Here is an 18,726-nt window from a genome sequence, read left to right on the forward strand (position 1 = left end):
TTAATGCACACTGTGTAAGGTCATTGATGATGAGGCTGTGGAAATGGCAGGGCTGCTCAGCACTGAAGCGTACTCATTCAGAGCCTGAAACATAAAATATGTTTATAAAGATGTTTCAGTAAAGATGGCCTAATGTCAGGGTGTCAGGGTGTCTGGACTGACAGAAGAATCTGGACTGATAGACAAATCTGGAAAAATCTGGACTGTCAGGATGTCTGGGCTGATAGAAAAATCTGGTCTGACAGGGTGTCTGGGCTGATAGCAAAATCTGGTCTGACAGGGTGTCTGGTCTGATAGAAAAATCTGGTCTGACAGGGTGTCTGGGGTGATAGAAAAATCTGGACTGACAGGGTGTCTGGGCTGATAGAAAAATCTGGACTGACAGGGTATCTGGGCAGACGGAAAAATCTGGACTGACAGGGTATCTGGGCTGACGGAAAAATCTGGTCTGACAGGGTGTCTTGGCTGACAGAAAAATCTGGTCTGACAGGGTATTTAGGCTGACAGAAAAATCTGGTCTGACAGGGTGTCTGGACTGATAGAAAAATCTGGACTGACAGGGTATCTGGGCTGACGGAAAAATCTGGTCTGACAGGGTATCTGGGCTGACAGAAAAATCTGGTCTGACAGGTATCTGGACTGACAGAAAAATCTGGTCTGACAGGTATCTGGACTGACAGAAAAATCTGGTCTGACAGGTATCTGGACTGACAGAAAAATCTGGTCTGACAGGTATATGGACTGACAGAAAAATCTGGACTGACAGGGTGTCTGGGCTGACAGAAAAATCTGGTCTGACAGGGTATCTGGACTGACAGAAAAATCTGGACTGACAGGGTGTCTGGGCTCACAGCAAAATCTGGACTGACAGGTAAATGGATTGACAGGGAGTCTGAACTGACAGGGTGTCTGGACTGACAAGTATCTGGATTGACAGGGTGTCCTCACTGATAAGGAGTCTGGACTGACAGGTGTCTGGATTGACAGGGTGTCTGGACTGATAGGGAGTCTGGACTGACAGGGTGTCTGGACTGACAGGCATCTGGACTGATAGGTGTCTGGACTGACAGGGTGTCTGGACTGATAGGGAGTCTGGACTGACAGGCATCTGGACTGACAGGTGTCTGGACTGACAGGGTGTCTGGACTGATAGGGTATCAGATTTAGTAGAATCATAGAATATACTTTGATACATAACTTAATAGGTTCACATACAGGGGAATTCAATCCCTGAGGCACCCATGGCCTTGGATCCAGATTTGTACTTTGCCAGCTCAGGTTGTTCACAAACAACAATATGTCTAACAGCAATTGCTGCACAGTGAATTGAAACAGCAACACTGAATTGTTCTGGAACATCCTAGTATGCATACTCAGCATTTAATGCACATCTGTTGTATGTAGAGTGTTGCTCAGCCAGCTGCCAGGCCATTGTTTGTACAAGTATCACAACTCATGTTTATTCCATGAACGGGTATCCAATGTGTCTAGTCACTTGGAAATGTTTGCCTAATGGCCAGGAATTGAAAACAGGAAAGCTTGGGTTGGACACAAAATGAAACAAATTACATAGTGATGATTTAACCATTATGATTGTGCCTTCTGTGAATGAAGATGATTTAACCATTATGATTGTGCCTTCTGTGAATGAAAAAATATTTCAATAAAAAATTCAATATTTCCACTACAATTCCACCTCGTATGAGAGCTAACTGTAAAATAATTATTTTGAACATCTGGTTGGTTCATGAATCTCCACATAGCTCACAGTTATTACAAATACACTCCTTAGTTAGACGAGATCACCCGGATGTTCAGTCAGGCAGAGAGACCTCTACAGTAATAACAAAGCTGGCTGGCAATATGACAGATGTATATGAATTATTGGTAACAATATACAGGACACATTAATATTGCTGCAAAACATACTGACTGAAAACAGATCTCAACAAACCAAATGACTGTGAAAAACATGTTCATTACGTATAGAGGACTGTGTTGTCCCAAGGGTGATACATGTCCCCAATGACAGGTCAGCGTGGACGTCATTCTGACACTGACAGTCTGTTGTTTTAGTCATGGTCAAGTGATTGCGAGATGTTGTCCTCAAACTCTGAAATATGTCCGTGTACTACATGATATCTTTTTCTATCATTTTCTTCCAAAATACCACCATCCTTTGGCATCTTTTGTTACGATGCAGACAGGAACTGAACCGCCAACCAGCTGCTCTGTGGGCCGACACCCTATCCTCACCACCACTAACCTACCAGAGAAAGATTGTGGGGACAGGTTACACAGGTTCTTTTACTCAGTTTTGATAGCAAATCTTAGATATTCGGTAGTTTGTTATACAGACTTCTATATTTTTGTACACAGTTGTAAGATATTTTTTTTCTTTCAATTATAGTTTAAAAAATACAGTTTGATATTGAATAGTTTAAATATCGGTATGTGGTAATTAGCAAAATAATTTTAATGAAAACACTATTTTACACTAGACAAGAAATATCAAATATGATTGAAACAATTATTAAAGTGAAAACAATTATGATAATTAAATGGATAATTATGAGAAAAAGAAATTAAATTAAATACTATGAATAACACACAACACAGTGTGGTGATATATGTGGTAAGACAATGTGGAGTCTACCCTGGAGCCTACAGTCCTGTGTGGGAGGCCTGACCTTGCATAAGGCTGCAGGGTACGTATGAGCATACTGCAGTGCTAGAGGCACACACACACACTGTCATCAACAAGTGTAGCATATCAATCTCCTGTCAGATGTTGCCTTGAACAGCATTAAGTCTTACATCATAGGTAGAAATAAATCTGTCTTATGACACAAGCATAAACTGTGATGTGACAGGCATTTTTTTAAAAGGAAATTAGCAGGTGAAATAAGATGGCTAAGGATGTAATGTTTATAGTTTTGACCTGAGTGTACCACTGATGCAGCTACAGCATTACCCATGCTGTTCCAAGTATCACTGGCCTTGAAAGTTTGGTTTTTACTACTTACACTCCTTTAAGAGTGAGTGAGTGAGTTTAGTTTTACGACGCTTTTAGAAATAATCCAGCAATATCACAAAGGGGGACACCAGAAATGGGCTTCACACATTGTACCCATGTGGGGAATCGAACCCGGGTCTTCGCCGTGAAGAGCAAACACTTCAACCACTAGGCTAACACACACACACTCCGCCCCCCACTACCACCCTTTAAGAGATTACAGAATTACAGACTATTTCCAAATGTGTTTCCACTTTGTAAATATTGTATTAAACCAGTGTTTAAGGTCATAGATAACCTGACAGAAAAAGAAAGTACATTGTGTATACTCCTTGATATGAAACGGTGATGAGGTGAAACGTCGTGCTTGAGAATCATCGCTCATATGACGACGTGCATGCGTGTGTATGTGTATGTGCGTCTGCTTGTACTAGCCTAGACTTAAGCTGGTTTTATAGTGCTAGCCCACTGAGATACCATGCCGCAGTGAAGCATGAATACCCCACTCAGACACATATACTGACTCCGAGCCGACCAGTCCTTGTTGTACCCATTAATGCCGAGCGCCAGGCAGGGACCAACAAGTACCATATTTTAACGTCTTTTGGCATGACGTGGTCAGGGATCGAAACCCGCGACCTTCCGCTCTCCGGGCAGACGCTCTAACCACTACACCACAGAGGCGGCCTGATATGAAACGAACAAGCACTGGTCACTCCAAGATCGTGTATTTGAAATGGATATCATAGTTTGTTTTGACCTAACGATAAAGGCAAGATACTTTATGGATGACAACTTCTTTATTCTATTATGATGCGATGTTTTGGAATAGATGCTTATAACGTTGTCTTGCCAACAAATAGTTGATGTTTTGATCTACATTTGGAGTGCTGCTGAAACATATTTGGAACACTATGACCTAATAGTACTTTTTACAAATAGTCATGATATCGACATATGTAAATGATTGATGGATATTGTTGCTAGGTGACATCGTTTACACATACATGTATATCAGATTGGTTGATAATACTGTCCATGATAAGTATGGTAAAAGTGTTTTGTTTTGTTGACTGTCTAAACAAATATATGGGTTTCATTTCCAATTGATAATTTATAAATAGTTCAATATTTGTGAAGGTTTTTTTTAAATACATATCAACAGCTCACCTGGATGAAAGTATATTTGAAATATTGACCTAGTTTTGACCATGCTGTTCAGTAATTATTTTCTGAAACTGACAGACTGAGACTGAACTTTGGCATGTAGTTTCCTGTTATTGTGACATCCAATTACTGTGTTAGTGTTTCATAGTTTTGAATATCAGTTAGGGCTGGCTATTGATATAGGGTCAATAATCACTGACTGAATATCACTCAGTTATTGACAAATATTGAGAAGGACGTTTGATAAAAAATAAAAAACAGTCCAAGAGAAATCAACATTTCACATCATGGATGAGTGGTGACATATTTTTGTATCGATTACTTACAAAACAGTGTTGTGAACATAATTTAGAAACAGTCCATATATAAAAATGTAACTTTGTGTTTTGTGCATGTAAATTAAAACTTTATTTCAATACAATAGTTTATGTATGATATTATCAACAACACAAGTTTCATTTTAAAAAATCATTAATAATTCTAATTATCTTTTAGTCAGCCCTAATAGCAATGCTGACACCAGGTCCTTTGATAGTATTACCCAGTTGAACTGCACTGTGGTAATACGCTTCACATTTTCCCGTTGTTGTGACTATCCAAGGCAACCAGAAGTACTAAAGGTTAAATGACAGTATGGTTATGTCCAGACCCTGAGGCATAATATAAACAGTGTGATATTTCTTCTTCTTAAAAAATTGTATGCACATCAGAAACTCCGGGCATTCGGGTTTCGCTCCTTCAGCTATGGTGCTCCACAGTTGTGGAATCAACTCCCGACTGAACTCAAAATGTCTCCCTCCATTGACTCATTTAAAAGTTCCCTGAAAACCCATCTTTTCAGAAAATATTACAATCTATAACTTAACTTTCCAAAAATTTCACCCTCGTTCTAGCATAACCTTTGCTTTGTAAATATTTGTAAATATGTAGCGCTTTGAGCATGCCTTATGTGTGGAATTCAGCGCATTATAAATACACATATTATTATTATTATCAGGCAAGTGTTGAACTGGTTCATTTTGCATTTCAGGCTTTAATAATATATTCTGTTTGTGTTTCAAGGCATCAAGTTCAAACTAGGATAAAGTGTGTTAGCCCTGACAGAATCTATCTCATAAACCTTTCACATAGATTCTCTTTGGTCTGTATATTTGTGGCTGCTGGAGACTCTGGGTAATCAAGTTTTGCAATACCTGATTTTAAAATGGGGATGTGAAGGTGAGCATTGTCCACATATTGATCGTATTTCTTATCATCACAGCAACATCAGACAAATCAAATTTACATTTTTCAGTTAATTAGTTTAAGTTATTCAAACATCCATATTTATTTGCATTTAAATGAACTTGAAAAGTATATCATTTGTTCCCAGTTGTATTTTTATATGTATATGACACAGTATTTTGCATCCAGAAAAGCCTTTCGGTCATTACTATTTTTCTGTGATTGCGCACCTGTCTAGAGAGAATACCTTTACTGTGTGGCTTCTACTTACATTAACCCGTGAAGGTCCGGGTTAGAATGTGCCTTCAGTAACCCATGCTTGTCGTAAGAGGCGACTAACGCGATCAGGTGGTCAGGCTCGCTGATTTGGTCGACACATGTCATCGGTTCTCAATTGCGCAGATCGATGCTCATGCTGTTGAGCACTGATTTGTCTGGTCCAGACTCGATTATTTACAGACAGCCGCCATATAGCTGGAATATTGCTGAGTGCGGTGTAAAATTAACCTCACTCACTCACTCACTCTACTTACATTATATATCAGTGTATACTGTTCCTTTGTCTGCACTGATCCAGCACGCTCCTTCCGCAGACGGTACACGGTGTGGAGAATATCCACAATACGTAGGTTCTCATACTGGCGCATGCAGATATCCGTCCCGATGAATGTTCCTGTTCTTCCTGTTCCTGGGCTGATGAAGAACAACAGACATACTGTGACACACTATACTTTACATGTGAACAAGGCAAACAGGAAACAATTAAAGTGGGTCTATCTGCTTTCTTCTTCCACTGTTTTGTAAAGGTTTGTGAAGTGGCAGTAAAATCTCCTAACATGATAGAACCCATCTGCAGCTGCAGACTGTACAGCTTACAGCTGATGCATGGATTGTCCAAGGCAAGCCCAAAATGGATGATATCAGACTGATTAGGGGTCAGAGGAGGGGTCCAACATGCCAATTATACTACTATCCAGAAAAATCATTCAAAGCTCTTGCACTAAGCAATTAGATTCCTCTGGAAAGACTTTTAGACCGCTGACAGGATTTAAGATAGGGGGCAGGGTTTTTTTCAAAACACAGGGTAGTAACGTCTATAGTTTTGCCTTGGTCATTGCAAAGAAAAACAGCTTAAAATATTTGAGAGAATATTATTAAAGTTCATTTTGTAGACTGAATATTGTCAGTTGGTTGTCATTGGTTACCTGCAGTGCACTATTAGCGGCGCCCCACTGTCCTCATAGAAGACCCTGGTGTCCAGGATGAACTTGACCAGGGATATCGGCTCTGGGCTGCCATGTTGGGGCCAGGCAGTATACCAGCAGTGCTTCACTTCCCGTACCAGATTGTTCTGTCAACACATTCCAAAAACATCTAGCCTCATCTCAATTCCATTTTTATAATTTTTATACATTCAAGTTTTCATATGAATGTTGTTTTTTATTGCTCTCAAAATTAGGGCACAATGTCTATATTCTAAATTCCATCACTCGTATTACAAAAATAATCATGATTTTTAAATGTCCTAATAAGGGCAGATGCTTTATAAAAGAAACATCACTTGTCATTTATTGCACCCAGATATTCCTCCCTTGCTTTTGGTTTTATAATAAGCACCCATCTTTGAAACTTTACACACACTCAAACCTCTTGAAATGTGGAATACAGTATAAGGGCTGTTGATGTACCGACATGTCACTGTTGTCATTATCTGTTACAACAAATGTGAGTATTGTTTTAAATTTCTTTTCTCTTGACAATGTGTGAAGCCCATTTCTGCTGTCCCCACTCACTCACTTTTCTCTTGACCCAGTCTAGATCCATACAGTAATGTGTGAATTACTGAGTATAAAAATCCCATATACACTCCCTCCCTCCCTCACTCAGTTGTAGATATGTAAATCTCATCAATGCACAAGGGAGATAACCATGGTATGCATGCCCATGGGTTATGGATGGGTTTCCAAGTTTCTGAGTGAATTAAATCAGCTATGGATGTCTGAGCATTGATTGTTTTTCTTACCAGGCCCAAGTGAGTATTAGGTGCATCCAAAGCTAAATCTGTATCATTAAAACACTGTGTATTTGTCGAGATCATTATCCCTGCATGTTCTCACCTCAATGTCCTTCAGTTCCAGTATGGAGATGATGTATTCCTGGTGCACGTCTTTCTTCTTTAGGAGAATCATGAAGTCCCCGTACCTCTGTAGCGAGTCTCCCAGACAGTCAGGCAGGTAGTGGGCACACTTGGGCTACAACACAGTCAGTTTACATTACTACGGAACAACTAACTCTTTGTGAAATTCAAATTCCACATCAAATCATCTCCTTGCAGCATGCTTGTTGTGAGATAATATGTTGATTATTCAATACCAATAAATATCAAAGATGTTTGAGGATTTTATAATCAAGGAACATCAAAACAAATTTGGACAGAAGTATTAACCTGTTTTACTGATATTTTAATGGGAATTTTTGACAAAACTTCCACTGTTCCATGCCACATACAGGGTACTGACTTTCTGTGGCAGCCATTCTGCTCAGCAAACAACTCACATGACCATTTTCCTCCATGGCGGTTAGCATGATGATGACACGTGACTGTTGTTCCCAGACCATTCTCCAGAAGTCAGCAACAGTAGAATCAAGAGGCGCCTGTGTTGCTACGTATGCCCGCTTGTCGTCATTGTAACCCTAGTTAGAAAACAATGCCAGACTTGCTGTCAGTATCACTGGTATGTCAGTAACAATAAAAAAATGTTAGTGATTAATTTAACTTGTTCCGGAATGTATGTCTGGAATCATTATATTTATAATGCATTTTCATAGTTACTGAATACATTAAAAGATAAGTATAGTTGTTGTTGACCATTAAAATTTATATCATGGCATAATAATGGAGTCGGTCACCAAATGGTTGATAGTGTGAGCATCCAATGCCTTCATTTGTTGAAGTGAGACTCTTTATTGTATTGAGACAAATGTATTGAATGCCTTCATTTGTTTGATTGTTAATGTCTAATGTCCACTAAATCCCTGCTTAATCATTCTGTTATGGACACTCGTGATGCCTTCATGACATCCATAAGTACCGTTACAAAGTTAGCATTGACATAATCCGAAGCAACTTGGCTGAGTCTCCTCTTCAGTTTGACCCTTGTTTCAGGAACTGAAACAAATAACACAAAACTGAAATGGGATGGGCTCTTTGAAATCACCAGGAATAATATATGTATATTCCCGTTTACCTGGAAATGTAGGCGAAGAGCACAATCATATTTCTTTACTCATCAATATAAAAGCAACTGCACCATCAAGTGATTATTTTGCTCACATGGCATGGGTGGATCCAGTTTGGGGTGGGGATGGGGTGTTTCGAAAAATGACTTAATTGACTCAAAATGACTTTTGACAATGACTTAAGACCACATTGAAGATTTTTTTCATATGTTGAGTGACATCACGGTTGATTTATGATTGTAAACATTTTGACAGTGTCAAGAAAATCCATTTGATGTGTGCAATTCCTGAATTCAAGAGCTGGGCTTAATTGAGGTTACATTATATAATATGATTACCCGAGGGATCATTTTTCATTATGAACCATGTCGCTTAAATACTTGAATTCCCAATACCAAGCAGTATTTTGCTGAACTGTCCATCGTCTACCTGTGTGAGCCAGATAGTTGTCTTGTATCATGAACAGCCACTTACTTGGAATGACATTAGCATATCTGTTTTTTGTCCTCCGCACCAACAGGAACGGTAGACAGCCGGGGGGTGAGGTTCGGGACAAACTGCAGACAAACACAGACTGTACTGACATTGGATTCCTGGAGGATTATGAGTGAAGTTTTAAATCAAGGAAACGACTAAGCATCTGTTATTGAATAATTAAAGAAAGGTCAGATAGGGGGTATAGGTTAGGATATGATGTCGTGGTGACAAAATATTGTAATATTGTTATAGCACCCAATACCCACACTATATTAGTACTCCAGTCGGTGGATCGGTGTGCATGTTTGTCTCAGCTCCCTGAGGAGTATGAAACTCAGTGAGAGACAATATGGGTAATTTTACAGTCACTTTCACCAATTCTCAGAGAGAATGCCCAATTACCTATTTCTTCTGTCGTTTTGATTTGTACTTGTTTAGCAGACGAACAAACACGAATAAAAGTCAAATACGCATCCAGTACTACCGAGCTGTAGTGTTTAAACAAATGGATACAATTAGTATGTTTACCATCATAGGCGTTTAGAATTACTTCCCATAGGTTGTACGTACATGAATGTAAAACCTATGAAAAAAATGAAGGGATTATCATAATAAACAAAACAAATGTGACGCTACGAAATATATCGCCACAATAGCGGTAATCTACGTTACAGAACGTAAAATGCAGTGTAAAATGCATATATATTGACAAACATTTGTTTTGAAAGCTTTGAAAGTTTTTACTGGATATATTATATGTAGAAAAAGTGTCATCTTGGAATACATAGTACCATATAAAACCGTAGACAAAGATTAACCCGGTCTATAAAAATAGTTGTGTTAAGCATGAAAGTTACGTTACCATTACTGTACGGAAACATGAATAGCAGCTACCTATAAAAGTGATTAGAATGAATGCTTTGTGTTTTCATAGTGTAATAAAACCGAAAAGGGAGTGCAATATGCTTCCAGTCAAGATTATTGTAGTTTGCAAACGGTGAAAGTAATCTACGTTATGAAATTTACGTTACCACCTGAATTGGAATCTTACAAAATATTACTGGAAATAGAAGATTTCGCTTCGTAGCATAGTCAGAGAACCCAGGCAAATAATTTGATAACCTACAACAGTTACCACCGGTTGCTGTCACATGATTGCAGCACTTCAGTGACATTTCACGAAATTCAAATTTGGATGGGAAACTTCATCTTTATTCGGGAAATTCCCTGTGAAACAGGTAAGATTGCTTGTTAATTTACTTCATTATAGGGATATAGTTTCACAATATTTCAAAACAATTGTTCTACTGTTGAGAAGCGTTACTAGAAGCATTTGAAATGATCACTCTATTTGGGTGTCGTTAGCCATCATTTCAAAAGATTGACAAAAGTTGTATTTTGTGAAGCTTGTATCAATTCTGTTAATATCACATAGATTTTTTTAGACATATTGATATTGACCCTAAACGTATGATATTTCAATCTCTTAAAAAAACTGCAAAATATCTTTCACCTCAATTTTGTACTCGCTCCTCAAAGCATGGTAGCATAGATTGCAATGAATGAAGTAATCACCTTCATAAACATCACATGTTCCGGTAGCTGTTATGAATATTTTATTTATTACTAATCAAGTAGCAATAATGACTTTCATTTATGGTAAGTTGTTGTAAAATCAGTCTGTATGAGGACGATTATTACGTCCAATGAATTAGTTTGTAAGGTAACGTAGATTACAGTTTGGTAAGATAGATTACACAAATATCATTGTTGAATTCTGACAGAATGGGCAAGACTCATGCCGAGATCCAGCGGGATTACGGACAAGGGAATAGGGAGAAAGAAGGAATGAATGTTATTCATGTGAACAAGTGTTTTTTGTGCAAATCTGTAATCTACGTTACAAAGGCATTCATTCACAACCTGATCAATAATATTACCTTTTATAAATGTCAGTGAAGTTCAAGATATTACCTCTCAGATGTCGATTCTTTTTATCGACTTCCTTTGCGTAAAGAACTGCATTTAACAGTATAACATAAAGTTGTATTTTCAAGAGCTTTGACTTGATCAACTTTTTTGTTATAATGCTAACAAACTCAATTGAGTGTAGAGGATGTTACATGTAATGTTGTTTCTTTAACGAAGCACAACTTTGGGATTAACGACTGAACTTTGTGAATGATATCTCCCTTCAATGTGTTATGCAGCCATCATAAAGAACAGTCACATAGATTACAACGATCATGTAGGGTGGTATTGTATGAGATGTGATGGAATTTTTACAAGCTCCCCTTGAGTGCTACAATTTCTATTTTCATTCGTGACACTTTCTTCAATAAAACAGCAACAAGTGACAGAAATAGTGTCTTTACGATTTGTGTCTTTCAAATTGGTCATTCTCTGTGACAATTGGTGCTTTACCATCTCAACTTACTGGGTACCCATTCACTGCTGCATGTTCAGCAAGATATTTTGATGAATGCTTGCAGTTCTGTGTGGGGCAGGACCAAAACCCCAGTAACTGTGAAGCATCAAGCTACCCAACACTGGCATCCATTTTGATGTGGGGATTTAATGTACTATAGGTATCTGGATCTTCAGTCAAGTACCTGGAACTCCTCTTTCAGCACCTCTGGCTCCAGGCATCTATTGGCAAGGCCAGCAAAGTTCACCGGGAATGACGGCTCTGCCTGAAACATGGACACGATTGACATCGGTACATCTTTCGTAACTTAGAAACGTTTGACATCAGTACATATTTCATAACTTAGAAAGGCTTGACATCAGTACATGTTGGTACTGAGACATAAGAATAGAAGTTGCTAAAAATATTAACATCAATAGATGTATTGAAAAGTGAGGAATACTGACATCAATACATATATTAAAAGATGACAAATATTGATATGAATGCACTTTTTGAAAGATGAGAAATACTGACAATAATACATCTCCAGATCTTTGTAATGCTAGCCCACAAATATTGTGCCACATCTCACCAGTCCCTGACCAGTTTTATTGGTTCACTTCAGGGTAACGACAAGTACTATTTCCGTAGGTATTTTGATATGGCGATGTTGGGGATCAAACAAACAATCTTCTGCTGTCTGCTCCATCCACTTGACTATGACTGGGAAGTCTTACCATCTCTGAAGGGTCCATGCCAGGGTTGAACAGGCCACTGTTGGGTCGAGACTTGGTGACAGAGGCCAGAGCTATGGAGTCCATGCTTGTGAAGGACGGATGGCGGGAGTCCGGCAGGTACACCCGTTTGTTGCGGTTACGCATCACTATCTGGAAAAGGGATGAAATGCTGCAGAACACTACACAGGAGATATCTTCAAAAGGGAAACAAAAAAGCTTCAGTTTGACAATTTTAGAACTTCTTTCACAAACAGAAACTAATGATGTGATTTGTAAACAGTCACTATACTTATAAGATATATAGGACCTTAGACTGACTGACTGACTGGTTTGATGTCACTTTTAGCAATATTCAAGCAACATCACAGCGGGGCTTCGACACCAGAAATGGGCTTCACACAATGTACCCATGTGGGGATTCGAACCCGGGTCTTCGGTGTGACGAGCCAACGCTTTAACCACTAGACTACCCCACCGCCCCCATAGGACCTTAGAGGGTTCCATAGTAACATTACTGACTGAACAGACATGGCTTAACCCATCAACAGTCTAAGCTGGCCTCCTGTCTGCCTACTTTTAGTACATCACTGAACCTGAGAAGGCCTCTTCGTATCTGCCTACATCAGAGAACCAAAGGTGGCCTGCTGTCTGCCTACCTATAATACTTCACTGAACCAAAGGTAGCCTGTTATCTGCCTACCTATAGTACTTCACTGAACCAAAAGTGACCTGCTATGTGCCTACCTGTAGTACATCAGTGAACCAAAAGTAACCTGCTATCTGCCTACCTGTAGTATGATGAGAGCCACGCAGCAAACTCCTCCCACCGAGGCAATAACTATGGCAATAGTAATACCAGGCTCCATGGCAAACATGCTCTCTCTCCCCTTCTCTTCCGGCACCTTGGTGACATGGCCTTCTTCAGTTGGTTGGTCAGTGTTAAGTCTGACCTCCAGAAGCTGCAGACAAGCCCCCAATGGAGTCAGATCAGTGGCTCAATATCACAGTGTCAAACTATGGCAGTCTACTCTAACCTGCACATTTCTACTTCTTAAAGTTAAATGTGAAACCATGGTAACAGGTTGAATCTGTAAGCAGTTTTATTTGTCAACACATTTCTGGTAGAGAAAGTACTTTAGACAGACTTTTGAAATTAATGACTAAGCTACTTTATTAGGCAGGAACAGACTCAGCAGGGGCCAAAGTGTGCTTGTAACTACATCCTGTTATGCAGGGTTAAATATTTTGTAAGTAGTGAGAGATGAGATATGAATCAAGACTAACCTTGTCTTTGAAGAATGATTCCACCTTGGAGCTGAAACCTTGAATGACAACTCTGGCACAGGCTATGGTGAGTCGTCTGTCGTAGTTTCCAGTTATGTCCACCAGGTAGAAACTGATGATGATATCATCTGGCATTTCAGCTGCCATTAGGTCCAAACATTCATATTGTTGAATATTCATTAAGGTTATTTGTTCTGTTGTCACATCCCGACCAGCTTTCTCAAGGAAGATATCCTTCAGATCTGCTCGGAACACCCTCTCCTTGGGACAGAAGTCTAGCCAAGACATCTTCAGCTTCACCTGAGCGAACACTGGAGGTTCTGTAGATGGTGGAACACTGTGATAAGAGGTGGTATTGATGTTTACAGTAGTGGGAACCTTTGTAGAGGAAAACAGGTTCTCTGAAGTACTGTTGACAGTGGGCTGTGTGGCTGTTCCTGCATTAGGTGTCTGTGTCTTCTTCCTACTATGGCTGTCTGAGCCATTACCAGTGGTAGACTCTGGTATCACTGTGCCGTTGTTGCTGGATGTTGTGTTGGTGTCAGAGTCACCATGCTGGGGCTTTACTTTGCGCTTGGTGGTGGATGGAAGTCTGACTGTGGTAACTGGCACAGTTGTGGACCCAGTGGTGTAGGGAGTTACTGCTGATGAAGATGTGGTTCCTCTGGATGTTGATCCACTCCTCAACAAACTGACTAAATGTATGGTTGGAGGGGAAGATGTACTCAGCTTTGTTGTAGGCCTCTTGGAAGATGTGCCTGTGGAAACACTGGGTCCAGCTGTGGTGGACTGGGTACCTACTGCTGTGGCTGCTGCAGGGCTGGCAGCAGTTGTTGTCACAACAGATAAGGTTGAGTTCTTCTGAATTACAATCTCATGAGATACAGATGGTAGGGTGATCACAACAGGCTCTGCAGGTGTGCCAGCAGTAGTTAATGTAGCAGATGTCTCTACTGTTGAGTTGGTCAACATAGAGGAAGTGGTCATAGAGCTGGAACTTGACTCTCCACTGCTGATGCTGGAGGATGGGGCTATGTCCTGGACAGATAATGTCTGTTCACCTATGGCTGACCTGGACAGCACCACAGTACTGGAGGTTTCAGCATGTCCATCTGAGAAGAGATATGTAGCAGTAGCTGGTTGTTTGTCTTGTTTCATGTTTTTTGTGTCTGTTTCATCTGTCACTGATGTTGAGGATATTAGAGAAACATTGTCAGATGGACTCACACCTACATCAACAGGACTTAGAGTAATGTCTGAGGACATGGTTTCTAGTACTGTGGTATCTGGTATCACTCTGGAACCATCTATAACATGTTCACTTGTGGTCAGAGAAAGTCCAGTTGAAGTTACAGGACTGACTGTTTCTGTTTCATCAATTATTGGCCTGGAGGTCAGCTTCAGATTTGAATCTGGTTGAGGAATGAGAATATCAGCTAAACTGGCCACCATCGTGGAACTTTCATCAACTATTACTCTTGTAGACATTAGATTTGAAGATACATAGTCAGATGACACAGACTGTGAGGAATGCAGAATATTGTTTGTGGTGTCAGGGAATGTTGGTCTAGGTGGGACTTCCTCGCTGTTGTTAGATCTCCCCTGTGATGTGTTATTCACATCGACAGACGTGACATCAGTGTTGTTCCCCACCTCGGATATGTTCCTGGTTGGGGTGGGAGCCAGGAGGACTGCTGGGGTGGTAGGTTTCAGTGGCCTGATACTTAGCGTCTGGTGGTCGATCTGTGGCATATCAGTCACATGCACATACTGAGGAGCCCCAAGGATGCCAGTGTCTGTCTCCTCAACATTGCTGATGCCAGCCACTGGCTGCTCAGGGATGTGTTCATTGTGTTCATGGTCCCCACCTCCCTGAGGGTTGGGGTTGTTAAGCATAAGCTCCTCTGATCCATCTGATCCTGCTGATTGGGGGTTGGCTCTGTTGGCATTGTTCTCCCAACAAACTGAAAGGATTGTTCTCCTCAAGCGTTGCATCCGGGATCACCTCGCCTCCAGTCTCTGTCCCTAGAGGGTTTTCCACCAGTCCTAAGGGCATCTGTATGGTGGCATGGCTGGCAGGGAGGGTCATCAGTGCTGCCAATGCTGAAACAAATGTGATTTCACAGCATAATGTTGGAGAAAAGCCTGAAGTGACACACATCTTTTAGACATTTGATAAAAAACCACAAGCAGGGGTATGGTGCTGTGATACCTAGAATCATTATCAGTGTGGTTCTGGACTTTTAACCAGTGATCACTGGATCTAAGATCTTGTGTACTACACACAAAAAAGTTTATTCTTGTGGAATCTCCTTGATAGGAGAATAAGGTTATTATATGTTACATGCATCATTATGGCATTACGTTGCAATGTTTGCTGGACTCTTGCCTTGGTTTGTACATCATTAAACAAATTGCCTCAATAACAGCATCTTAAATCACATATGTTGATAGTGCGAGAACTGGAGAACATGTAAAGTCTATAACAATATGTGTACCTGCAAACATCAACAGAATTGTAGTGCCTCTGAAATCCATGAAGAGTTGTCGCTGGTCAGTGGAAGACATGGTCAGTGTTGCCATCACTTGATGATAAGAGTCGTTGGTCCATTGTGGCTGCTTCCATTGGATGTTCCTTTATGCAGCCATGTCTCCTCTAAAACCAAATATTTAAACGTGTTCACACTTGTAAATGCCAGTTAAGAACCACTTGTTCCTAGCAGTTGTGTCCCAACCTGCATTGTGACTGTGTTCAAACTTTTAAATTCCAATAAAAAGAGTTGATGATTGGTGTCAGTAGCCAATGGTAAAGCAATCTGTAACAGCACACCGCTGGTGGCCATAAGAAATAGGAAGTTCCCTCAGCAACATGCCTAAACATCACAGATCAAGATCAATAGTTCATGTATGGAATGCAGAAGGTATACCAAGGAGCGGTTTCATAATGACTGTGGACAAAGATGTATGAGTGATGGGTATGAAATATGCCATACCCCTAAAATATATGTTAAAGTCAATATTCTTTTGCTAAAATTTTATTTATCTGCCTTATTGTTGGCATAATTAATGTACCCCCAGCACATGATTGATGAGGTGATGTGGACATCCCAGCACATGATTGCTGTTGTGGTGTGGACATCCCAGGACATGACTGCTGTTGTGATGCCGACTCAGCACATGATTGATGAGGTGATGTGGACATGCCAGCACATGATTGCTGTTGTGATGTGGACATCCATGACTGCTGTTGTGAGCACATGATTGCTGCTGTGATGCTGACTGCACATGATTGCTGTTGCCATGCTGACTGATGCTGACTGTTGCTGATGCTGTTGTGATTTGGACATCCCAGACATGACTGCTGTTGTGATGCTGACTCAGCACATGATTGCTGTTGTGATGGACTCCCAGCACATGATTGCTGTTGTGATGCTGACTCAGCACATGATTGCTGTTGTGATGTGGACACAACACATGATTGCTGTTGTGAAGCTGACTCAGCACATGATTGCTGTTGTGATGCTGACTCAGCACGTTTGCTGTTGTGATGCTAACTCAGCACATGATTGCTATTGTGATGTGGACACAGCACATGATTGCTGTTGTGATGCTGACTCAGCACATGATTGTTGTTGTGATGTGGACACAGCACATGATTGCATCTGACTCAGCAGCATGTGGACACAGCACATGATTGTTGTTGTGATGCTGACATGATTGATTGCTGATGCTGACTCAGCACATGATGATGATTGCTGGACACTCCAGGACATGACTGCTGTTGTGATGCTGACTCAGCACATGATTGCCATTGTGATGGAGAAACCCCAGACCATGATATTGCTGATGCATTGTGGACACTCCAGCTCCAAAACAGCTCATTTGATAAACAGATCCAGTGGTCAGGACTAGTTGCCTTGCTTGGTTGTATGTTATTTGTATTGGTTGGTGGTCACGATATCATTTGTCTGGTCCAGATTTCATCTAACTGGAGTACTGCTGAGTGTGGCATCGACAGCTAATAGACAAACTAACCTGCAGTGCTCCTGTTCGGGAAATGCTAAAGTTCTCATGCCCATGTAATTATCTCTTTCTGTAGGTCTATACATACAGTCAATCACGTGTGTTGTATATGGTTGCCACTGGGTTTGCCATCAGCAAGCTGAGAAGAAACCACCAGGGCAGTGCTGCCTTTATCAAACACATCATCACAACCTTGTAATTGCAATTTCAGAAGCCATTTCTGGTGTGTGATCCATGCTAATGTGTTTCATAACCAGATCATCTCCAGTCAGTGAGCTAGGAAACCTCACACTGAGGCAACAAAGCTCATCTGCTGAAGTCTGCCATGGTGTCGTTACCTGGTCTCAGCAAGGGCTGGGTTACAGCATCAGAGGCTCCCTGGCCACAGGTGATGACAGCACAGTTCTTCTGTCAGAACACAGATAGATCTCCAAGAGTTGATGAAGCAGTCAGACAGAAGCAGTGATGACAGACACAGCAACACAGATGTAGGTGGGTCCAGTATTGAAACCCACTGTCTGTCATCACGGCTTATCTTACTAAAATAGGTGATGATGCATTTATGAAAAAACACTATATAGACTGTTCCATTATCTGTGTAAATTGTACAAATAGAATATCTTCAAATCTGTTTCAGCACAATGCATAATGATGACTTTATCATCATAAATGTGACCATTCGATATTTTTGAGCTTGTCACTAACTGGAATGAGTGATTCAAGTAGGAAAATGGTAATTTCAGTTCAAATAATGATAAGGTAGGTAATATTTAATCTATCTACCTACTACAACAAATGATAGGTAGGAGTATATTTTTGAAATATCAACAAAAACATTTGCCCTAGGTTTTCAGACATATTCTTTGTCTTATATTCCTGATGCCTCAGAAACATTCATGATGTCAGTGAAAGTCAGTCATGCATTACAGTATATTTAATTTGTCCAGGAAAACTCTAAACATATATAGACTTCAGGAAAATAGAATATGTATAGCCATTTTTTAAACACCTGGTGTCAACACTATGTAAAATGATTGGTGAAGGTGGTTTTTCAAACTGTTTGGACCTTGTTCCTTCCCTTATGGCAGCAGTTAGATTTAATTTAGCCCAAGGCAGTGGTGTGTCTTATTACCTGTATAAGTCCTCAA

The 18,726-nt window shown here is 40.4% G+C and overlaps 2 protein-coding genes across 7 annotated transcripts in view; both read right to left on the minus strand.

Moving 5' to 3' along the window:
* On the minus strand, positions 1-9,004 carry LOC124268089 (tyrosine-protein phosphatase non-receptor type 7-like). Its single transcript, XM_046703108.1, has 7 exons — positions 8,986-9,004; positions 8,500-8,576; positions 7,964-8,101; positions 7,525-7,659; positions 6,613-6,758; positions 5,941-6,100; positions 1-84 (listed from the first exon to the last, which is right to left on the minus strand). Exons 1-7 carry the CDS (start codon positions 9,002-9,004, stop codon positions 1-3), a joined length of 759 nt encoding a protein of 252 aa, XP_046559064.1.
* LOC124268056 (uncharacterized threonine-rich GPI-anchored glycoprotein PJ4664.02-like) overlaps positions 8,038-18,726 on the minus strand; it is a 27,863-nt gene continuing 17,174 nt past the window's right edge. For 5 of the 6 annotated variants that reach the window (XM_046703065.1, XM_046703069.1, XM_046703068.1 and 2 more), the window contains exons 2-9: positions 16,054-16,211; positions 13,556-15,658; positions 13,060-13,230; positions 12,272-12,421; positions 11,737-11,817; positions 9,122-9,204; positions 8,500-8,576; positions 8,038-8,101 (exon numbers count right to left, since the gene is read on the minus strand). In XM_046703065.1, the coding sequence (XP_046559021.1) occupies positions 9,133-9,204; positions 11,737-11,817; positions 12,272-12,421; positions 13,060-13,230; positions 13,556-15,550 (2,469 nt within the window). In that variant the 5' untranslated portion in view covers positions 15,551-15,658; positions 16,054-16,211 and the 3' untranslated portion in view covers positions 8,038-8,101; positions 8,500-8,576; positions 9,122-9,132. Of the gene's footprint in view, positions 8,102-8,499; positions 8,577-9,121; positions 9,205-11,736; positions 11,818-12,271; positions 12,422-13,059; positions 13,231-13,555; positions 15,659-16,053; positions 16,212-17,916; positions 17,987-18,726 lie in introns of all 6 variants that reach the window. The other variant, XM_046703067.1, reaches the window with a different exon arrangement.

Source organism: Haliotis rubra, unplaced genomic scaffold (genome assembly GCF_003918875.1).
Source record: "Haliotis rubra isolate DU_JTF1 unplaced genomic scaffold, ASM391887v1 Scf136, whole genome shotgun sequence".
Taxonomy (NCBI): domain Eukaryota; kingdom Metazoa; phylum Mollusca; class Gastropoda; order Lepetellida; family Haliotidae; genus Haliotis; species Haliotis rubra.